The sequence below is a fragment of the Geotrypetes seraphini genome, chromosome 2 (assembly GCF_902459505.1).
Source record: "Geotrypetes seraphini chromosome 2, aGeoSer1.1, whole genome shotgun sequence".
Lineage (NCBI taxonomy): Eukaryota > Metazoa > Chordata > Amphibia > Gymnophiona > Dermophiidae > Geotrypetes > Geotrypetes seraphini.
In genome coordinates this window covers 152,861,749-152,883,693 of record NC_047085.1, presented here as the reverse complement: position 1 = coordinate 152,883,693, position 21,945 = coordinate 152,861,749, and the positions used below count along the sequence as shown (strand labels likewise).

At 45.4% G+C, this 21,945-nt stretch overlaps 1 protein-coding gene across 1 annotated transcript in view; it reads right to left on the bottom strand.

Moving 5' to 3' along the window:
- The window catches only part of RAB12 (RAB12, member RAS oncogene family), a 67,677-nt gene that overhangs the window by 33,798 nt on the left and 11,934 nt on the right, over window positions 1-21,945 (bottom strand). Inside the window, exons 2-3 of the mRNA XM_033934038.1 lie at window positions 15,222-15,282; window positions 1,155-1,293 (exon numbers count right to left, since the gene is read on the bottom strand). Of these exons, the coding sequence (XP_033789929.1) occupies window positions 1,155-1,293; window positions 15,222-15,282 (200 nt within the window). The remainder of the gene's footprint in view (window positions 1-1,154; window positions 1,294-15,221; window positions 15,283-21,945) is intronic.

Genomic DNA, 21,945 nt, shown 5'->3' with positions numbered 1-21,945 from the left:
GTTTTCTTTACATCATATTATTAGAAATGTAATGATTTAACTATTTTCTAATTTGATTGTAAATTTTACAAAAAAACATGTATAGACTCTTTGGGAATACACACCGAGTCTTGACACAGTTAACAGTTTTAAGAAGTTTATCTTTTTTTTTTACTCAGGATACATTTGACATGTTATGTGAATAATACATTTAAAATATATTGTGTAACTGAATCAAATTCTTCCTAAATTCATTAAATTGAATGAAATAATTAAAACATTATAAATTGCCAATAAATTGAAATGAAAACCAAAGGATTGTGAATCAAATTGATTCTCTGACAATACAAAGATTCCAACCTTTAAAAATGATGTTACATAGTTCAGGCAACTTTATAAAGAGTTTTTAGATACTAAAATCTTGTTATTAAGGTTTAATTGACGTGCTGGCACTTTGAGGAAATTCTTTGGTTTTGTGCGGCAGTTTGGGCACTCGGGCTCAAAAAGGTTAGCCATCACTGCCCTAGAGGAAAGGAGGGACAGGGGAGATATGATTCAGATGATCAAATACTTGAAAGGTATTAACGTAGAACAAAATATTTTCCAGAGAAATAAAAAAATGGTAAAACCAGAGGGCATAATTTGAGGTTGAGGGGTGGTAGATTCAAGAGCAATGTTAGGAAATTCTACTTTACGGAGAGGGTGGTGGATGCCTGAAATGTGCTCCCGATAGAGGTGGTGGAGAGGAAAATGGTGACAGAGTTCAAACAAGTGTGGGATGAACACAGAGAATCTCTAATCAGAAAATAATGAGTATATATTGAAGGAACTATGGCCAGTACTGGGTAGACTTGCATGGTCTGGGGAGGGCTTTGATGGTTAGGATGGTTTAGATGGGCTGGACTGAGCTCTGACGGAGACTCCAGTAGATAGAACCTAAGTACACTACCGGGCAGAGCTCTGGTTTCTGGCCCAGAAATATCTAAGAAAAAGGACCATTTAAATTAAATGATTAATTTATAGAGCGTGTATGGTTGGGCAGACTGGATGGACCATTCAGGTTTTTATCTGCCGACATTTACTATGTTACTATGTTATGGGAATAGATATTCTGAGTCACATTGATTTAAAATTGTACTGCTTTTTTAATATTACAGGCATCATAGATAACTTACCTTATCTATCATTTTCATCCATTTTGGTAAATCTTCAAAAGTTTCCTTCTTGGTAATATCATAAACCAATATGATTCCCTTGGCACTTCTGTAGTAGGCTGAGGTAATGCTGTTGAATCTCTCCTGACCTGCAGTATCCCTACAAGGTAGCACCAAATGATCATAAATGAAAGATTAGTTTCTTACCTGGATAATCTTATTTCTAATATACACAAGATCAATTAATATACATTAGGGGATCAATTCATGCTCAAACTCTGTTGCAGAAGGGTATCAATCACATCTTTCAGCTACTCCTTCACCAGTGGAGTATAGTGCCCTCTTCAGTTTGTACCAAAGCAATCAATCTCCACTGTAACAGACGGAAAGAGGAGGGTCACCGGGAACTTTCCCGCATATATTTCTGTTCTGTCCTTGTAACTCATGATATTGCATAAACTTGCAACATAGGTGTATTAATGAACCAAACCTGCTGTGTGCAACTAGCACTAACACATAAAGAGCCCCAAAGCTCAAACGTATTACTTTATAGGAAATTTATTCATACATGTTCATTCAACTGCCAAGAGGAGAACTCCATTTACTTTGCTCTCTGTCTCTCCATATCCCATGCTAACCACTTGCTCCCTAAATCTCTTCTTTCCAACTCAAGTTCAATGTTCCCTTCCAACCGAGTGCTCTTGCACGTTTACACCTAACATTAATGGCAGAAGATCGAGTCTTAGACAGTAGGAAAAAGAGATTAGGTTCTTACCTTGCTACTATCTTTTCTAGTAGCTAGATGTGTCATTCTGGATGAGCGGGTTACATCCCAGTGCTTGCGAGCTTTGCAGAAATAATCCACTCTGGATTTTTTCTGAATTCCTTCTACTTCACAGAGGGCTCTGCTGCCCCCTACAGTTAGCGCCAAAGCAGGCAGGCACCCTTTCTAGAACAGATGTAAAGCAGGGGTATGGGGATATTCCCCGAAGAACAAGTTTGTTCTGTTCTGGAATTATAACAAATATGTTAACCATTAAATAACCAAAGCAGCAAATCAATCATGCCAACAAAAACATTAATGAAGCTCAAATAATACCACAAAGTATCATAGCAATAGACTACTCTTCATACCCTTAAGACCTGACTGGCATCCAACTTGCAGGTTTGGATAAGAATATTCTGTGAGAGACCGTAGGCAGGCACAGGAAATAAATAACAGGGCAGGGGTCCAGAATGACACATCTATCTACAAGAAAAGATATTAGCAAAGTAATAACCTAATCTCTTTTTCTAGTGCAATAATGCATTCTGGACGAGCAGGATGTACAAAAGCAGTCCCAGAAATCTGGGGCGGGACTACTGCGCTGGCTCATCTAACACTGAGGACCCAAAGGCAGAGTTTTCCCTTGCTGCCACATCCACTCTACAAAACCTGACACATTAATATCAGGATGCCAAGGAAAAATAGAAGATTGGGCTCTCACTCCACTCATGATAGAGGAAGAAGCAGAGGGGACCTGTTGAGAGTCCAAGTTTAACTCCTGAAGTGAATCAATAATCGGGTCCAACAGAGCAGAGGGAACCCATCAAGAGCCACCACGGGTTCTAATATGCCCGACTGCGACCACGCATCTCCTGCGAAGGAGGGCACATCCTGAGACAGTAAGAGACCCATCATCATCTGAATTTCCTTCAGAAGGGTAACCTAGAGCCTGGCCAGCTGCAAACCAGTGAGGTAGATACATCCTGAGAGCCCTTGCCCCCTCATGTGCTGCCAGATTTCCCCTTGGAAAGTCGGCTGTCCTGAAAGGCTCCCCACATCAATTTAACAAATTCAGGAGAAAATGCAGTACTAGGCAATGCTGAGTCTCCTATAGAGGACTCCAGCTTGTGTCTCTTGGGCTCCATAGTCTCCTCGCCCCTACGCTTAGGACAGCCACCATTCCGAGGCCCTGAAAGGAAAATAACCCCAACCAATGGGCTTCCTGTTGTTCTTTGGCCCTAGGGAAGGCTAAGCTGGCTACTTCCACCCCCCTTCATGTGCTGCATGGCACATGGCACAAGGACACTCTTCGGGTGCCCATTCAGTACAATCTTGGCATGAATTAGGTCAAAAGAGCATGAGAACTCCATCCCAGCCAGTTTTGAGGCAAAACAAGGCGATTTGAACCTTTTGGAGAAGTTTGAAAAAAAATTGGGAAATCCAAGATTGCCACTGCGGCAGCAGTTTGGCACCAAAAAAACACCTCTAACGGTAAAATAAAATGAAAAAAAAAACCCACCTAGCAATGTTAGGATTTTGGAGGAGGGAGAACATGAGGGAACAGGTATAAGCCTTCAGAAACACCATTTGCAGACACCTCCCTTCCACTCATTTGAACTGTACTGAAAATGTGCTGCAACCTGCCTCAGCTCCAAAGGTAGCTGGATCTGGGAGAATAAATCACTGCCTCAAACAGAACGCCCTTCCAGCGCTGAATCTTCGGGCTGCCAGTCTGAACAGTGTCTGAGCCGCGGACATGCAAAAAACCCAAAAAAAACAAATAAGGAAGGTAGAGGCAAAACGGCACCCTGTGAGACCTTGCACATCGTGTGCACTGCAGGCCCCTGCTGAGGCACTTGCACCATGCCAAAAGAGTCCCTAGATTCAGAATGCAGGTATTTGGCGTTTAACTCCACAACAGCCTCTGGGCTCGATATTTCTCTGAAATCACTGACCCAGGCCAGCTCCCCAGCGCTGTAGGATCTGAAAGAGGTGAAGCCCAAAACTCCTGCCCCCCTTCCCCAGCACACTGAGGCACACAGTATATGGTAGCAGGACTACGCACACACTTCCGAAAACTAAGCATCATCCAAAACATTGTAGTGAGGCTCATATTCAACCTGAAAAAATTCAATTATATTGCACCTTTCTACCAAAAACTTCATTGGCTGAAAACTGAGAGCCGCATACTTTTCAAATTCGGATGTCTCTTCTACAAAGCTCTGTACGGTTTACTGCCCAACTACCTCACCAATTAGTTCACCCTTGCCAGACCCGGGCAATTTACTTAACCTAATCATTCTTTGCCTTCCCCTCAATTAAAGGATGCACCCATAAGAGATTCATCAACAGACTCCTACCTAACAAGCAGCCTCCAAAGATCCCAAATGGAGCCAACTGGTCAGATCACCAACCTCCTACATGTACTTCGGAAAGCTCCTAAAACAGGATGACCCACCTTAAATTTTCACTGAAAAGACTCCCGACCCACTGACCCTCTATTCCATGTTGTTGCTCTAAGACTACGAGCATTCCAACCTATTTATTTATCTCCCTCCTTATAAAACCCTGCTTAACCTCCCTTTAAGCAATCTATACTAAATTTTCAGTCTTCTCTCCATTGCTCACTGATTCTCCTCTGCCATATTTCCTGTACACTGACTCGAACCGAAAGGCTTTTGTGGTATATAAATAAAGATTTATGTTATCTCTCTGGGCATTACATAAGAGAAGGGTGGCAGCATTCTGAAGGATTTGAAGACACAAGGTGATAACAGCATAAACTAGTGGTCCAAACGGGATACTAAAAATGCATGTATGTGTAAGAAGTAAAAAAAATCCAGACAACTACGGAGAGAACAAAGCTGATGAAGAGACATAGCTTAAGGACACTGGAGATTTGCTAGCATGAGATATTAGGCAGAAGAATTCAGTTCAAGCATCCTGCACAATAGCATTGCTTGAACTACAGGACTGACCCTTGCATTAACATTTGCAAACAGACAAGCATAATCTTCAAGAACCAAAGAACAGTGAGGTTCTAAACTCTCACTGCACTCTTCAGAGATGAGAGGTAACTAGAACATATTTCCTAAATAGTTCACAAAAACAATCAGCCAGCTAAAGAAGTATATTTCAGTGTCAGTCAAAAACCACACAGTATAACAAAACCACAAAAGTATAACAAAACCTTTTGCATTACCTTTGTCATCCTCAGTCTGCCATGTTCTAGCAATACGGGGTCGAGTGGTAGGCGTGTGAGCACGGTTTTCCAGACAGGGACACAAGGATGAGAGATGAAGACATGCCACTGAGACTCAAGCATTAGGTGATCAGTGAAGCTAATGAGTTGACAGGAGTTAATTCACATGGGAACAATACACACATACATGATGAAACAGAGCAGCTGACCTGCCAAGAGCAGTTAGTAAGCTGAATTCACAAAATTTCTGCCATTAAAATAAGACTGTAAACCAAGACACTTATATACTGAGCAGTAGCCACACAGACTCAGTGAACCTACAAGCCACCCTGAAACCAGAGTCACAAATAACCTCATATAGAATAGGATCAGATTAGTTCAGGTGCTAGGCCATATTAGTCATGTCATCGTACACATCAGAGAATGAGGTAAGTTTTGACTCCATTGCCAATATGGCTGCTCCTGGTTTCTGGGAGGAAGCTCTTAAAAGTAAGCACCTATTTTATAAATACCTAAAACCAGAGGTTTTAGTAAGTTTTTTCCGATTTTAGAATCACCAAATGATGAGTTATTGTGTGTGTGTGTGGGGGGGGGGGGGGGGGACGACGACGAGACGAGGGACAACTCGGCAGTTTGTTAGCTTGTTCCCAAGACTATCTCCCTCCTAATGCTATCCCCTTACCTGCAGCTCCAAATTGCCCAAGCTCAATAAGAGACTTCTGCAATTTAGTAAGTCATCAGCACTGAAAAAAAATGCAAACAAAAAGCAGCCGTTCTAAGCCAAGCATGGGTGTGAGAAAGTGAAACTCTGCTTTTTCAGCATTTATACAATAAGCATCACTTTGAAATTTAAAAGGGGATGGATTTGATATATTGCCTTTCTGTGGTTACAAAGTGGTTTACATATTAAGCAATGTTACTTACCGTAACAGTTGTTATCCAGGGACAGCAGGCAGCTATTCTCACTAGTGGGTGATGTCATCAGACAGAGCCCCGGTACGGACGTCTCACAAGCACGTGTTGCTTGTAGAAACTTAAAAGTTTCTAGATGCCCGCACCGCGCATGCGCCGGTGCCTTCCCGCCCGGAGGTCCGGGCGTGTCTCCTCAGTTCAGGTAGCTAGCCTGAGAAGCCAACCCAGGGGAGGTGGGTGGGACGTGAGAATAGCTGCCTGCTGTCCCTGGATAACAACTGTTACGGTAAGTAACATTGCTTTATCCCAGGACAAGCAGGCAGGTATTCTCACTAGTGGGTGACCTCCAAGCTAACCTCAGTGGGATGGAGGGGGAGTTGGCGACTTAAGAGAATAAATTTTTCAATACTGTTTGGCCAAACTGTCCATCCCGTCTGGAGAGAGTATCCAGACAATAATGTGAGGTGAATGTGTGAACCGAGGACCAGGTGGCAGCCTTACAAATTTCCTCGATTGGTGTTGATCTGAGGAATGCTACTGAGGCTGCCATTGCTCTGACCTTATGGGCTGTGACCTTACAAGGAAGTGATAATCCAGCCTGGGCATAGCAGAAAGAGATACAAGCCGCCATCCAATTAGAGATGGTGCGCTTTGATACGGGTCTTCCCAACTTATTAGGGTCGAAGGAGACAAAAAGTTGAGGAGTGGTTCTGTGTGGCTTGGTGCGATCCAGGTAGAAAGCCAACGCACGTTTACAGTCTAGAGTGTGAAGGGCCGATTCTCCGTGGTGAGAATGGGGCTTAGGGAAGAATACTGGAAGTACAATGGATTGGTTGAGATGAAATTCTGAGACCACCTTAGGCAGGAATTTCGGGTGAGTGCGGAGGACCACCTTGTCATGATGGAATACTGTGAATGGTGGATCCGCCATCAATGCCTGGAGTTCGCTGACTCTGCGAGCGGACGTAAGGGCTACCAGGAAAAGCACTTTCCAGGTGAGATACTTAAGAGGGGCCCTGTTGAGTGGTTCAAACGGGGGCTTCATGAGACGGGAAAGGACTACATTGAGGTCCCAAACTACTGGGGGTGGTTTGAGAGGAGGGTTAACATGGAAGAGTCCTTTCATAAATCTGGCGACCACCGGATGGGCCGAGAGGGGTTTCCCTTGTAGGGGCTGGTGGAACGCCGCAATAGCGCTCAGGTGGACTCGTATGGATGTAGACTTGAGCCCGGATTGAGATAGGTGTAGGAGATAGTCCAGCACGGAGGATAAGGAAGCTCGCTGAGGTTCCTTTGATTTAGAAACACACCATGAGGAGAATCTAGTCCATTTCTGGGAGTAGCATTGTCGAGTGGCGGGCTTCCTGGAAGCTTCCAAGACCTCCCTCACTTCTTGAGAGAATTGGTGAGGGGTTACGTTGAGAGGAACCAAGCTGTCAGGTGGAGAGACTGCAGGTTGGGATGAAGCAGTGATCCTTGATGTTGAGTAAGTAGTGAAGGAAACACTGGAAGTGGTACTGGTTCCCTGCTGCTGAGTTGAAGTAGGAGGGAGAACCAAGGTTGTCTGGGCCACCGAGGAGCTATTAGAATCATGGTGGCCTGTTCGAGTTTCAGCTTGACCAGAGTCTTCTGGATCAGCGGGAATGGTGGGAACGCATATAGAAATCGTTTCCCCCAGTTTAGTAGAAAAGCATCTGCCTCGAGGCGATGAGGGGTGTAGATCCTGGAGCAAAACTGAGGCAGTTTGGAGTTGTGGGGAGCCGCAAAGAGGTCTATCTGAGGCGTCCCCCACTGTGTGAAGATTTGGTGAAGGGGGCTGGAATGGAGAGTCCATTCGTGCGGTTGTAGTAGACGACTCAGTTTGTCTGCTAAGACGTTGTTCTCCCCCTGAATGTAGACTGCTCTGAGGAAGGCGTTGTGGCGCACCGCCCAGTCCCAGACTCGTAGAGCTTCCTGGCAAAGGAGGGCCGAGCCCGTGCCTCCTTGCTTGTTGATATAATACATGGCGGCCTGATTGTCTGTGCGAATGAGGATCACCATGTCGTGAAGTAGGTGTTGGAAAGCTTGGAGCGCATTGAAGATGGCTCTGAGTTCCAGTAGATTGATTTGGTGTAGTCTTTCCGCACTGGTCCAGAATCCTTGGGTGCGGAGACCATCCAGGTGGGCCCCCCATGCATAATTCGACGAATCGGTTGTGAGAACTTTCTGATGGGGGGGAGAGTGCATCAGCAAACCTCTGGATAGATTCGAAGAGGTCATCCACCAAAGTAGAGACTGCCGAAGAGCAGGTGTGACTAAGATGTGTTTGGATAGTGGATCGGACGTCTGATTCCACTGTGATGCCAGGGTCCACTGGGGGATCCTGAGATGGAGTCTGGCAAAGGGTGTCACATGTACTGTGGAGGCCATATGGCCCAGGAGCACCATCAGTTGTCTCGCCGGTAGGGTTTGGCGAGTAGACACCGACTGGCAGAGATGAAGAAGAGACTCCATGCGTTGCAGAGGCAGGAATGCTCGGAGTCGGGTGGTGTCAAGGACCGCTCCGATGAAGGGGAGGGACTGGGTGGGTTGTAGATGAGACTTGGAAAAGTTGATCTCGAAGCCCAAATTCTGGAGGAAGTAGGTTGTAGCCAAGGCCGCCGAAGTGACCTCTGGGGCTGACGGGGCCTTGATGAGCCAGTCGTCGAGGTATGGGAACACCTGTAGACCCCTGTCCCGGAGTGCCGCGGCCACTACCACCAGGCACTTTGTGAAGACTCTGGGGGACGAAGATAGGCCGAATGGTAGCACTCGATACTGTAGGTGCAGATTTCCCACCCGAAATCTGAGGAACTTTCGGGAGGCCGGGTGAATGGGGATGTGAGTGTAGGCCTCCTTGAGATCCAGGGAGCATAACCAGTCGTTCTGCTCGAGGAGGGGGTATAGAGAAGCCAAAGTCAACATGCGAAACTTCTCTTTGACCAGAAACTTGTTGAGGGCCCGAAGGTCTAAAATGGGTCGCAGGTCGCCCGTTTTCTTCGGGACGAGGAAGTACCGGGAGTAAAACCCTCGGTTCAATTGGTCTGACGGGACCGGTTCGACAGCCCGAAGCTGAAGTAAGGTTTGGACTTCCTGAAGAAGAAGGGCGGTCTGCGTCGAGCTTGAAGGATACTCTCTTGGAGGATGGTCCGGGGGGACCCGATGGAATTGAAGAGAGTATCCTTCTCTTATGATGGTAAGGACCCATAGGTCCGTGGTTATGGCCTCCCATCGATGGTAAAAAAGATGGAGGCGGCCCCCTATGGGAGAGGCTGAGTGCAGAACGGTGTCGGTTATGCTCCCGGGAGGGGAGTCAAAAGGGCTGGGGAGCCTTAGGTGCAGCCGGTGGCTGAGGTTTTTGCTGAGACTTCTGGGGAGGTTGTCTCTTCGCAGGTTGTCTCGCAGCAGGCGTTTGTCTGGGCATGTAACGCCGCTGGTAAATCAGGGGTGGCCTGGAAGGTCGAGACTGTTGAGGTTTGGATTTGGGCCGCAGGATGGATTGAAAAGATTTTTCATGATCCGACAGCTTCTTGGTAACAGTTTCGATAGACTCATCGAACAGGTCAGCTCCCGCACATGGTACGTTGGCGAGTCTGTCCTGGAGGTTGGGATCCATATCGATTGTACGGAGCCATGCCAGGCGACGCATGGCTACCGCGCTTGCGGCAGCACGTGCCGAGAGTTCGAATGCATCGAAGGAGGATTGCATCAGCTGGAGGCGTAATTGGGAGAGGGAGGCTACCACTTCCTCGAACTCGAATCGAGCTTGGGTGTCTATGAACGGAGTGAACTTGCGGAGCACCGGCAAGAAGAACTCCAGATAGGAAGAGAAAAAGAAATTGTAGTTCAGCACCCGTGACGCCATCATGGAGTTTTGATAGAATTTTCTACCAAATTTGTCCATCGTTCTCCCCTCTCGGCCCGGCGGTACAGAGGCGTAGACCTGGGAGGGATGAGAGCGTTTAAGAGAGGACTCGACCAGTAGGGATTGGTGGGAGAGTTGAGGGCCCTCAAACCCTTTATGGTGCACGATGCGGTATCGAGCATCGAGTTTGCTGGGAATCGCCGGTATGGAGTACGGTGTTTCGAAACACTGCATGAAGGTCTGATCCAGCAATTTATGCAGGGGGAGCCGAAGCGACTCCGTTGGAGGGTTAGGTAAATGCATGGTGTCCAGATACTCTTTGGAGTATCGGGAGCCCGTGTCAAGGGTCACATCCAGATCATCCGCCATTTGTCGGAGGAATGATGAGAAAGACAATTGATCCGCCAGCGTCGGTCTGTAGGACGGGCTGGAGGAGGAGGAGGCCTCCGGGTCCATGGACATCGGGGAGTGGCAAGGAGAATCGGGTACGGGTGTCTCCTCGTACTCCGGTCCCTCCGGAGGGGACACCTCTGATGAGGAGTATCCCATACGTTGCAGTTTTTTCTGCGGTGACACCTCCGAATGGCGTGAAGAGTGCCAGGATGAGTGTCTTGATCGGTGCCCGTCTCGGTGGCGGGACGGGGATCGGGATCGTCTGTGCATCGCATGGTCTCCCGAGGCCCCCAAGTGGTGGATAGGGCTGGAAGCGGTGGATCGCAACTGAGGTTGCGATGCGGATTCTTGCGATGCTACCCAAGTCTGGTAAGGAGTACGGAAGAACTCTTCCTGACTATGCCCAGGGCTTTGAGTATCGATCGGAGGTCTGGTCCCATGTTGGCGCGGAGGCGTAATGGGCTCTAATGGCGGCATATCGGTAAGCGAGGCTTGCCGCATGGGCATCGCCGCCCTCCCCCGTTCGTCCTCGTCGGTTTTCGAGGTCGAACGGCGTGGAGGAGGGGGAGGGGGCGGACCGCCCCTTTGGACCGGTACCGGGAGGTCACCCTGTATGGCAGCGATGAGCCCGGGTCCGATGGTCTGCATGAGCTCAACGAATTGAGCTTCCAGCATGGACCGTAGCGAAGCCGATAAGGAGGGATCCGCACCGAAAGGGGGTCCTCCTGCACGGTCATCGCGCTCCTTCGAGGTCGAGTGCTTCTGCTTAGTAGCTTTCGGCACTTTGATGACCACTGGTGGCACTGTGGAAGGAAGAGGTACCTGAACCGAGGAGACCGGGGCAGGCACCGACGTCGAGCTCGTGGATGGTGTCGGGATGAACGATGCCGGTTTCACCACACTCGATGCAGGAGGGGTCGATACCGGTTTCGCCCGAACCGGGGAGGTATCAGATGAAGTGGAGGCTGAGGGATCCTTAGCTGCGTCCATCTTGAACATCGATTCCCACAATAGGCAACGCCGCTTGAATGAGCGTGCCGTAAGGGTAGAGCAAGGCCTGCACGATTTCGGAATGTGGTCAGGGCCCAAACACTGCAAACAGCGCCGGTGAGGGTCCGTGAGTGAAATCGCGCGTTGGCACTTGCTGCACTTTTTAAACCCGGTGATTGGCCGGGACATAGGCCGGAAAATCTCCGCCGCGAGGTCGAAGCCAGTGGGCCTGAGCCACGTGGCCGGCCCGTTCGACCCGCCGGAGGAAATAATCTTCTTTTTTTTTTTTTTTTTTACTGAAAAAGAAAAGTACTGTTAACTGTAATTAAAAGAAAGCGAAAACGCGGACAAGGAAGGCAAATTTAACTGAATTCAGCTAGCGCATGATGAAGTTGAACTTCTCAGCTCCGCGGAAAGAAAAGAACTGAGGAGACACGCCCGGACCTCCGGGCGGGAAGGCACCGGCGCATGCGCGGTGCGGGCATCTAGAAACTTTTAAGTTTCTACAAGCAACACGTGCTTGTGAGACGTCCGTACCGGGGCTCTGTCTGATGACATCACCCACTAGTGAGAATACCTGCCTGCTTGTCCTGGGATAATATACAGGTACTTATTTTGTACCTGGGGAAATGGAAGGTTAAATGACTTGCCTAGAGTCACAGGAAGCTACAGTGGTAGTCAAAACTAGTTCTCAGGCCACAGAACTATTAGGCTATTCCTCTACTCATACTAAGAGAAATCCTAGAATATGAGAGCCTAATTTTCATGGCAATATATGAAGAGCACATTTAATGTTTATGGTGTATTCTTTTATAAGACCACTTAATGCAGATACTTACCTGTAGCAGGTGTTCTCTGAGGCCAGTAAGCATATATTCTCACATGTGGATGATGTCATTCAAGGTATGGACATTGCCATGTCCGCTGTCACTTTAAATCTTTAGGCAGTGCCCATACCACATGTGTGTAGATGCCTTCCTGCCCAACATTGGCATGTGGTACCATCATTTCAGTAAGAAAAAATGCTAAGCAGCCAACTAGGGGAAATGGACAGATTGTAAGAATACAATTTACCTGCTGTCCTCAGAGAACACCTGCAACTGGTAAGTATCTTCACTCTCTCTGAGGACAAGCGGGCATTATATTCTCACATGTGGGACGTCCAAGCTGCCAGGATCATGACTCTGGAAGAGGTTAAACACAGAGCAAACATAAATCTGGTGAATTCCAACAAAGCTGGAGAGTATGTTGGCACTCAAGAAGTGAAAAGATTTTGTAGAATTGCTTGTACAAACCATCTATCGCTTCTAGAGTTTTGTTTCAAACAGTAATGAGAGGTAAACATATGTATTGAAGACCAAGTAGCTGCTTTGCAGATGTCCTCAATAGATGCAAAGTAGAAATGAACTACTGAGGCAGCCATAGCCCGTACATTGGACACTGTGACATGGTCTTGCAGCGAAGGGGGGGGGGGGTTCAAAGAGACTTGCATATACCGGAATGGGGAGGGAGGGAGGGGGGGAAGAAATAATGGGTCTAAAAACAGAGGAGAGGGAGAGAAGGAACAGAAAGGGAGAGAAGCTGGACACAAGGGATGGTAGGGGGGGAGGGTATAGAGATACTGAATAGGAGGGTAGTTGGGAAGAGAAAGGGAGAGCTGGTGGACCCTGGGGTGGTGGGAAAGGAGGGAGAGATGTTGGATGAATAGGTACTTGAGAAAAGGAGAGATGGTGGCGAACAATGTTAATATTCCCTATCTATTTTGAGGTTTATTGTATCTCAGGAATTTCTTGTTTTTTCTCCAATTGTTGGTGATGTAAATTTGAAAACTAATAAAGAATAAATAACAACAAAAAAGTTCCAGAAAGTCTGATCTGTATATAAATCTAAGGGGAATTTCCACGTGGCACCAGCCCCTTCTGTGTGAATATTTTAAATCAGATTCTACAACTAGAGTGATGTTGAAGTTGTGTTCTCTCAAATCCTGGACAATTCTGTATTCTATACATTATGTCAATTTTTTTTAGGTGCTACCTGAACTGATAAGAGGGGTCTCTCAGTTCTTAAATAGGGTATCTCTCATGACTTTATATAAAAGCACTTTGATATGGAGGTGATGCATAGTTAAGAAAATCAAAAAACTCAGAGCAAGATTCTTCCTCTGCCTCCATTTTAATGGGTAAAGCCCAACCCATTTGTCTTACAAAGCTGGTAAAAAATGCTTTCTGGTGGACGCTTATGACTTTGGGGTGGAGAAGGATCAGAAGGTATGCCATAGGATTCTTCTGCTGAGAAATCTGGCAGATCCTCATCAGAGTGGTTGGAGATATCCGAGTCAGACCCCCCCAAAATACTCTCTCCTAGGTAAAACAGTGTGTGTGCGTCAAAGAGCGTTGAGGAAATGATCAATGCTCTGACCCAGGAATTAACTCCTCTGTCGATGATAACAAGTGTGGAATGGATCCATGCCAACCCTGATGCTTGACATTGAGAAGGGATGCATGACCATGTCCTCGAAGAAAAAGTGAAAATCAATAAAAATGAAGAAAATAATATTAGGAAAGGCACAAAAAGAGAATTCAAAGTTTGTTGAATTGAGGAGCTACTGAAGACCATAGCTTCTCAGAAAACTGTATCAGGTAAGCATGACCTATACATGCGTAGTATGGACACAGCCTAAAGATTTAAAGTGATAGTGCACAAGGATGATGTCACCCATATGTGAGAATATAATGCCTGCATGTTCTCTGAGAACATTACATTTAATTCTGTGTATGGCACCAAATATCACTCAAACCCAATACTTCTCAGCCCAGACAGGTTTTCAAGATATTCACAATAAATATGTACAAGATACATGACCTGCTTTCTTTGTATGATAAGAATATCACTGTGGATGCCCTGAAAACCCAATTGGCTGGGGGAGGTCCAATAACTGAGATACAAGTTAGCACTGTACCCTATCCACAGAGCAATGAAAAACAGTACTCATGAATAAAATGGGAGATAAGGAGATGAAATGCATATGATGGAACAAGAAAATCTTTATTGCCAAGTTAGGATGGTTACCAGATATCCTTACAGCAACCCACAAAACTAACCCACTTTGAGAAATTGACCCGGAGAGACAACCCTGGTCCCCAATGAGTTTCTATCTGTTGCTGTTTGAGCTACACAATACATGAACTTGTGTGGTAGTCATACAAGACTTAGGATTCTGAGACTGGCATGGGAGGTCCTGCACTGTGCAACAAACTCACCAAGAGCCATGTTGTTCCAACAAGAAAAAAGCCTACCACAAGGTAAGGAGGGAGAAGTGGCTAGATGAGTCTGGGGCTTGTACCAGTAAAGTCAGCTATGCATGGTGGACTAGATGGAGGGTGGAAAGAGGGTTTGGGATAGCAAGGAATGAGAGAGTGTGTGTGAAAGAGACCGCACAGGATGCGGGGAATGGGAGTAAAGGCCTGTTGGCCAGGCACTTTTGTTGCACTCTTCGATGTTGCAATCAGAACCTGATTAAGTTTCTTTTCCTTTAGACAAAGAATGGGAAAACGGCTTTAGAAAATCAGGTCCTATAGAAATTGTAGCAGATCTCTCCCCACTCTCCCCAGCTCTTCTACCTTGATAAGGATTAACAGAGGGTGGGGGCTGTAAAAGAGGTCTCAGTCATTAGCTCTCATGAGTCTACACCTTGAACCACCTTACTATGTAAGTCACTGTCTCTCGCACTAGCTTGAGAACTGCCCCTTGTAGGGGAGATGGCCATGCTTCAGTCAAGAGTATCACTTTCTCAAGCACATCTCTGGGAAAAACAGAAGAATGAGGTTGAGGGATTGGCTAGGCAGACTGAAGTAAGTTACAAACACGTAATAAGTGTTACAAAAGCTAGGGGATCCATGCACCACACACGTTGTTTAAACAAACAGAAACCATTTTACTTACCATATCTGTAATCTAATTTTCTTCCCTCTTAGTTCTACTGTTTTGATTTTAAAGTCAACGCCTACAAAAAAAAAAAATAAGGTAGAGAATGAGAAACGCAACAAAACAAATATGGGAATTTCGTACACAGAGGATACTGGCACCACTTCTTTCCATTTTCTTAGGAGTATGCAGTTTATCCGATAAATATTCTGGGATATCCACAAACCTCCATTCTTTCTCAGGCCCTTCATTTCCACAATGAACATTTTAGTTTTGTAGCCCATCCTCCCAGAAGAGCTCAGAACGGGTTACATTAACTATCATTCCTCACAATTTCAATTTGCAGTTACTCATCAATCTGCATTTTTTAAATTTAGCACTAGCTTCATAGAACATACTGACCCATTATTTAAGGATGGAAAATTCTACTGAAAAAATTTAAGAAGGGATCAAAAACCTATCTCTGAGTTGGCCTATAATGGGCACTTGCAATAACCAAGTACCGGTACTCTAATTCTTTATTCTATCCTTTCTCGTTTTAATGTTCTTTTTAGGATTTTAATATTTCTTCTTATATATCATCATTGTACATCGCTTTAATGTATTGTACTGAAAGGCGCTTAAGCAAATGTAATAAAACATATACCATCTCCAATGTCTCCCTCACATATTACCAAATTAGGATGGCTTGTAATTTGGTTTCTCTGGATTTTCTCTATTTCGTTCTACTTTACCTTTAATGATTTTCAAAAATAAAAAAAAATAAAAATGCAAAGGGAAGTGTCCTTAACAACAAAAAAACCCAGCCCAGCACCACCTGATAAATAGCCAGACGCTCCTCGGATTGCGAGGGAGCTCTGATCAACCAACCGTGTAAATACAGGTGAACCAGGACACCCAGGGTACAAAGATGGGTTGCCCCTACCACTTAGGTGAAGGTCCTGGGTGCCATTGCCAACCCAAAGGGTATTGCTGCGAACTGGAAATGTTGCCCCAAGATGTGGAACCTTGGATGCTTCCGGTGGTCCGGAAAAATGGGAATATGGAGATATGCCTTGCAGTCAGATCCAGGGAGGCTAGAAACTCCCCCAGCGCCACCAATGCTATCACTGAGAACACCGTCTTCATGCAGAAGCGAGGCACTTTCAGCGCCGCATTGACCCCCTTGAGGTCCAGAATCAGTCTCCAGTTGTCAGAGCTTTTCTTTGAAATGATGAAATATATCAAGTATCTCCCAGAGCTAGAGTCTCACTCTGGAATGGGTTCTATGACTGCAATATCGAACAATCTGCAGACTGTGGCCTGCACCTGAACCGCTTTCTCAGGGCGACATGCTAGGGAATCCAGAAAATACTCGGGTCAGAGGACAGAGAAACTCCAGTTTTAGACATCCATGAGAACCTCCAAGACCCAGCGGTCGGAAGTAATGCCATTCCATCAGAAAAGCCGACAACCACCCCCTATGTACGGGGGGGGGGGGGGAGGGAGGGGGAAGAGACACCAGCCTGGTGTCAGAACTGCTTCTTGGCAGGAGCCGCTGGACGACTCCCCACAGATGGCTGATGTCGAGAACTGCCAAAGTAGGGTCCAGTGGACAAAGAGAACCTCTGACATGATGAAGGGCCCGATTATGGATGAGAGCTCCTGAAGGGACAAAAATTAAGATGCCCCGAACCTCTGGAAGGACGGAATCTATTTATGGACAGCGACTTGTGTCTGTGATCCTGCACAGTGGTCATCAGGTCATCCAGATCCTAGCCAAACAACAGCTGTCCTCTAAAGGGCAACTGGCTCAAGGTAGCTTTAGAAGATGAATCGCCATACCACTGCCAGATCCAGAGCATCCTGCGAGCCAAAATGGAATAGGCGGAAAGCTTAGCAAAGACTTTCAAGATGTCATACAAAAGGCATCAGATCAAACATCCACTACAATAGCACTGGACTTACTATTTATCTTTTCTTATGCATAACCTGTAATGCTAAAACCATAGGTGAGTTCAGATCTCCACCCAGTAGTTTAACGCAAAGTGGTTTTGTTCTTCATAATTTCCAGTATCATTTTTAGTTGTTAAAAGCTAAGTTATTTAACTTATTGAATAGAACTAAAGAAAAAAAAGATATATATGAAAATTTAACAACTAAAAAGCTGTACCGGGAATTATGAAGAACAAAACCACATCGAGTTAAACTACTCGGGTGGAGATCTGAATGCCCCTATGGTATTAGCATTACAGGTATGCATAAGAAAAGATAAATAGTAAGTCCAGCGCTATTTTAGTGGATGTTTGGTCTGTTATTTAGTCTAGAAGAATATAAGATTGAATAAAGGAACAAGGCATCAGCCATATAATCTACTCTCGAGATTATAAAACCAAGTCATGAAGCACCACGGTGTCAGGACCATAGCGCAGAATGGAATGGCATGCCCTTGCCACAAAAGAAGAGGCCGATGCCACCTTAACACCAATAGCCACCGAATCAAACACTTGAGGACAAAATTCATCCATTGGTCCTGAACATCCTTCAGGACTATATCCCCGTCACTGGGAAGAGAAGTGCGCTTGGTGACCTGTGCCACTGAGGAATCCATTTTCGGGGAAACAAAATGCTTGTTAAAAGGCATCTGCCATGGGATATAGCCACGCCATGGTGTGAAAACATTTTCAGGGACCCTCAGGAGTTTCCCAAATATCCGTAAGAAATGAGGTCAGGATGATCAGGAAAAGAGGCAGATTGTGGCCTCTGATCAATCATGAGGGAACATTTTGCAGTAACATGCTACTCAGACTGCAGTATTAATTCCTGCAGAGATTCAGAGATCAAATCCACAAGATGTGTGTGCTGGAAAAATATGTGCATAGTGGGATCCTCCCACAAATCAGGGGCTCCGCACTTATCCGGATCCTGGAGATCCACTAGATCTGCCGCTGCGCTGCTCCCCTGCAAAAGCAGAGGAATGGAAAACGTATTGGACGCAATTCCGGGTACTACCGGCTTATCTGCAGGCACCCCTGAGGGGAGGCAGGAGAAAAGACCCTGGTCCACCGGGGCAGGGGTCCCCGTTACTGGCACAGTGTCCATCGGAAGGGAAACAGGTCACAGAATTTCTAACCAAGTATGCCTGATAAAGAATATTAACAAAATCCAGGGAAAACCCATCCTCCGCGGCAGGAGCTGACCTCTGCACACTAGGTTTGGACTGTTTCGAGGATTTATGGGGTTTATTTTCCTGCGATGTGTTTGCATTTTGCCGAAACGTCTCCTGTGCATTCCCCAAGACACCCCCAAAAAACATTTTTGCAGGAGTCGGGACAGAAGGCACCAGAAGACCTTCCTTAGAGGTCAAAGGCACCGAATCTGCGCAAGCCTCGCACCCCTCGCAGGCTGCAGCACACATGGAAAACGGCTGCACATCTAACAGCCATCCACCGCAAATGAGGCATGAATCCATGACATCCTGCCCTGAGGAGGTCATCTATGTGGTTTTCTTTCAAAAATGAAGCTGACAAGTATAAAAAATGAACTTTAAAATCAAATCTGAAAAAATCCAAGATGGCCACCGAAGGCCTATTTTGACTAAAAATAGCCCTGGTAAACCACAGAGAACCCTAAAAAATGCTGATCTTAGGATTTTAGGGGTGGGGTAGAGCATGCAGGGAAACCACCTACAATCCCGTTTTTTTAAAGACCCCCAAAATCTCTATACTCACAGAAACATATGTTGACAGGAAAGCACTGCAGACAGAGCTGAAACAGCTCACAGTTAGATCCTCTGCCTCAACTTGCTGGAAAGCTGAGCTTCAAATCTTCGGACTGCCCTACTAGTCCAATGTCCATGGCAGGTCACCTCCACCAGCCTCGGACATCCCGTGCAGCACGCCAAGCGGAGGAATGCAGCCTGGACCTGATCCCAGGTGCGCCTTCTTGGAACCACACAACCTGTGCTTGACCCACTAGTGGACGAACCTGGGGTGCTGTAGCTCCCAAGGGAACGGTCCCCGAGCTCTAATCTGACGTGCAGGTTGTCCAGCGGGCCTACTGACAATCGGAAGCAAACTCTTCAGAAGTAGACTTTTCCCAAAGGTTTGCGATCCCCCCCAGTCGGAGCTGTCCCTGCAGGGAACCTCCGCAGCACGAGGGTGAAAACCACGAATGCAAAGACTGAATTTACAAGAAATAGAACACAAGCAGAGAAGAAAAGCTCCTACAGCCTAGCTGGTAGGAAGAAAGACTGATGTCCACAGAGAGAGTCATGAGGTAAGAGGGGGGAGGGGTTTAAGCCTCTGAAGTTTGAGGCTTCCTACAAATAACCCACTGGTCCCAGAATAAAGTGGGATTGTACAAGAATATAGTATTGCATTAACATTTCATCATTTGTCTCTTCATTCTGATTAGGCAGACAGTAGTACAGCCTTACAGTATTCTCTCTTTACACACAGATTTTCTATCTACAGTATAAGGATTTCACAACAAAATATGTTTCCTGCTGAATTTTAATTGACTCACTGCCATCTTGAAACAGATTTAATTTTTAGTATTTATATACCACTTATAGCCTAAGTAGGTACTCAAGTATTTTTTCCCTGTCACAGTAGGCTCACACTATCTAATGTACCTGGGGCAATGAGGGATTAAGTGACTTGCCCAGGTTCACAAGGAGCAATGTGGAATTTGAACCCACAACTTCAGGGTGCTCTAACCACTGTGCCACACACTCCCCCAAAGCAACACTGGGATTTGATCCCACAACCTCTGAATGCAGGTTCTACCACTCAGACATCCTTCAAAATGACACCCTCCCTCCAATCTGAACCACTATTACTGCGCTCTGATTTGTACTTTGGAATCAGTACCCTATTGGTTATCCTCTTTCTACCAGGTCTCTGAGAAGCCTATTCTATCTACCTCTTCATCAGTGCTAAAAACTCTATTTAAGCTTTTAGTATTTACATTTATGATCCAGTCAAAAGTACAATTTTTAAAAGAATAGTCTCTCTGCCATGTTACTGAATGCTTATTGAAGTTGCTGACAGGCTGTTTATAAGGCACTTTAACTAGCTTTTTAATTGCAAAGTCAAATGGATAATATTCAATGCCTTACATATGACCTTGGATGCTGGTACACAAGAATTCTGAATGTTTTATAACCCTTAAAAAAAAATTAAATTGCCACACTTATTCTAAAGTGTTACATTTTGAAATTACCGGTATTTTGCAGGTGGCAATGCTGCTTCCAGCACCATTACTCCCAATTAAAAAAACGAAAGATCTAAGTTTAGCTTCTGACACATGGCAGCTTTTGAAAGAGAGCGAATGGGTCTGGCCTTACCACAAATGGACTTGACAGCTCAGCTGCACCCAGTCACCAAGTCAGAGGCTCAGTGTGGCTGAACAAGGCCACTGCCTTCAAACTGGACATGTTAAGAGTCAGCAATGTGTCTGCAATCCGCAGTCTCATCTGGAGGATTTATTTTCCTCAAGTATTCTCTCCGGCACCAATGACAGCTGTTCCTCTGTTGATCAGTCAGAGCACATGGCAAGGCTCTACAGTGTCACAGTTAGGAAATGAGCATCAGTTGGCTAAGATTATATTTTTAAAAAAGGAAAATAAACACAAGCCACACACAAACAGGCAGATGATTATGAGGCAATGATCTTTCACTGTATGCAGACACAGCAGTCAAACTCAGGCCACTAACAAATCCAAGGAAACCATGTCCTCAATCCCTGTCAAATCAGGAACATTTTCAGTGAAAAGAAATCACAGCTATAGGGATAGAAGTAGTAAACACAATCCCCTTGATACTTTCAGTTTTGAATTACCATTCAGAGGCAGGTCCAGGTTGAGACATTTAATTTGTTGATCTTATAAATCAGTGTCTCTCAAACTTTTTTTTAAATCTGGCACACTAAATAGAGCAAATGTTTTTCAGGGCACGTTATAATTGAAATTATAAAATTGCAAAACCAACAAAAAATTTAATGAGAGAGTTATTTATTTAAAGTTTTTTAAAGCTTTGTATGGGTAATTGTAACAACGGTGAAACTAAAGTAGACAGAACAGAAATGCTATTCAATGCGACGGATGTGCTTGTTTTTGAGTGCAAATTAACTCAAAACGTGGCTCGATAGTCGACGAGCAAACATCATCCACCATCTGCAATTGTTCTCTTTTTAAAATTTCTGTCAGAGCTGAAGGGAATTTTTAAAAATAAAGTAAAATTCTGGAATCTCTTGTGGCATACCCGGAATCTGTTCAGGGCACACAATTTGAGAGACACCGTTATAAACAGATGTTCCATAAATCTCTTAACTCCTTCAGTCTTTAGGTACAGTAAGTATCCTCAGCTTAGACCAGTGTCTCTCAAACTTTTTTTTTTTTTTTTAGCTCTGGCACACATAATGAAGTAAATGTTTTTTTGCAGTACATTATAACTGAAATAAAGAGATTATGTACTTACCCTGGTAAGCTCTTTTCCATTAGATAGGCGAGACATTCTAGAAAACGGCTGGGTTATTTCCCATACCCGCACGCTGCAGAAGGAATCCACTCCAGATTTTTCACTCTGCCTCTCGTGTGTGTCTCTGTGCTGTTTAGCTCCCTCTACAGTTAGTACCAAGCATCAAGAAGCATCTAATATACATAAAGTAGAAGCACCTGTAGCAACAGGCGTAACAAACTGTTCTGTTCAAAAGTAACTAAATAGTACCATTAACTGCCAACACAGGCTTCAAAGGAGCT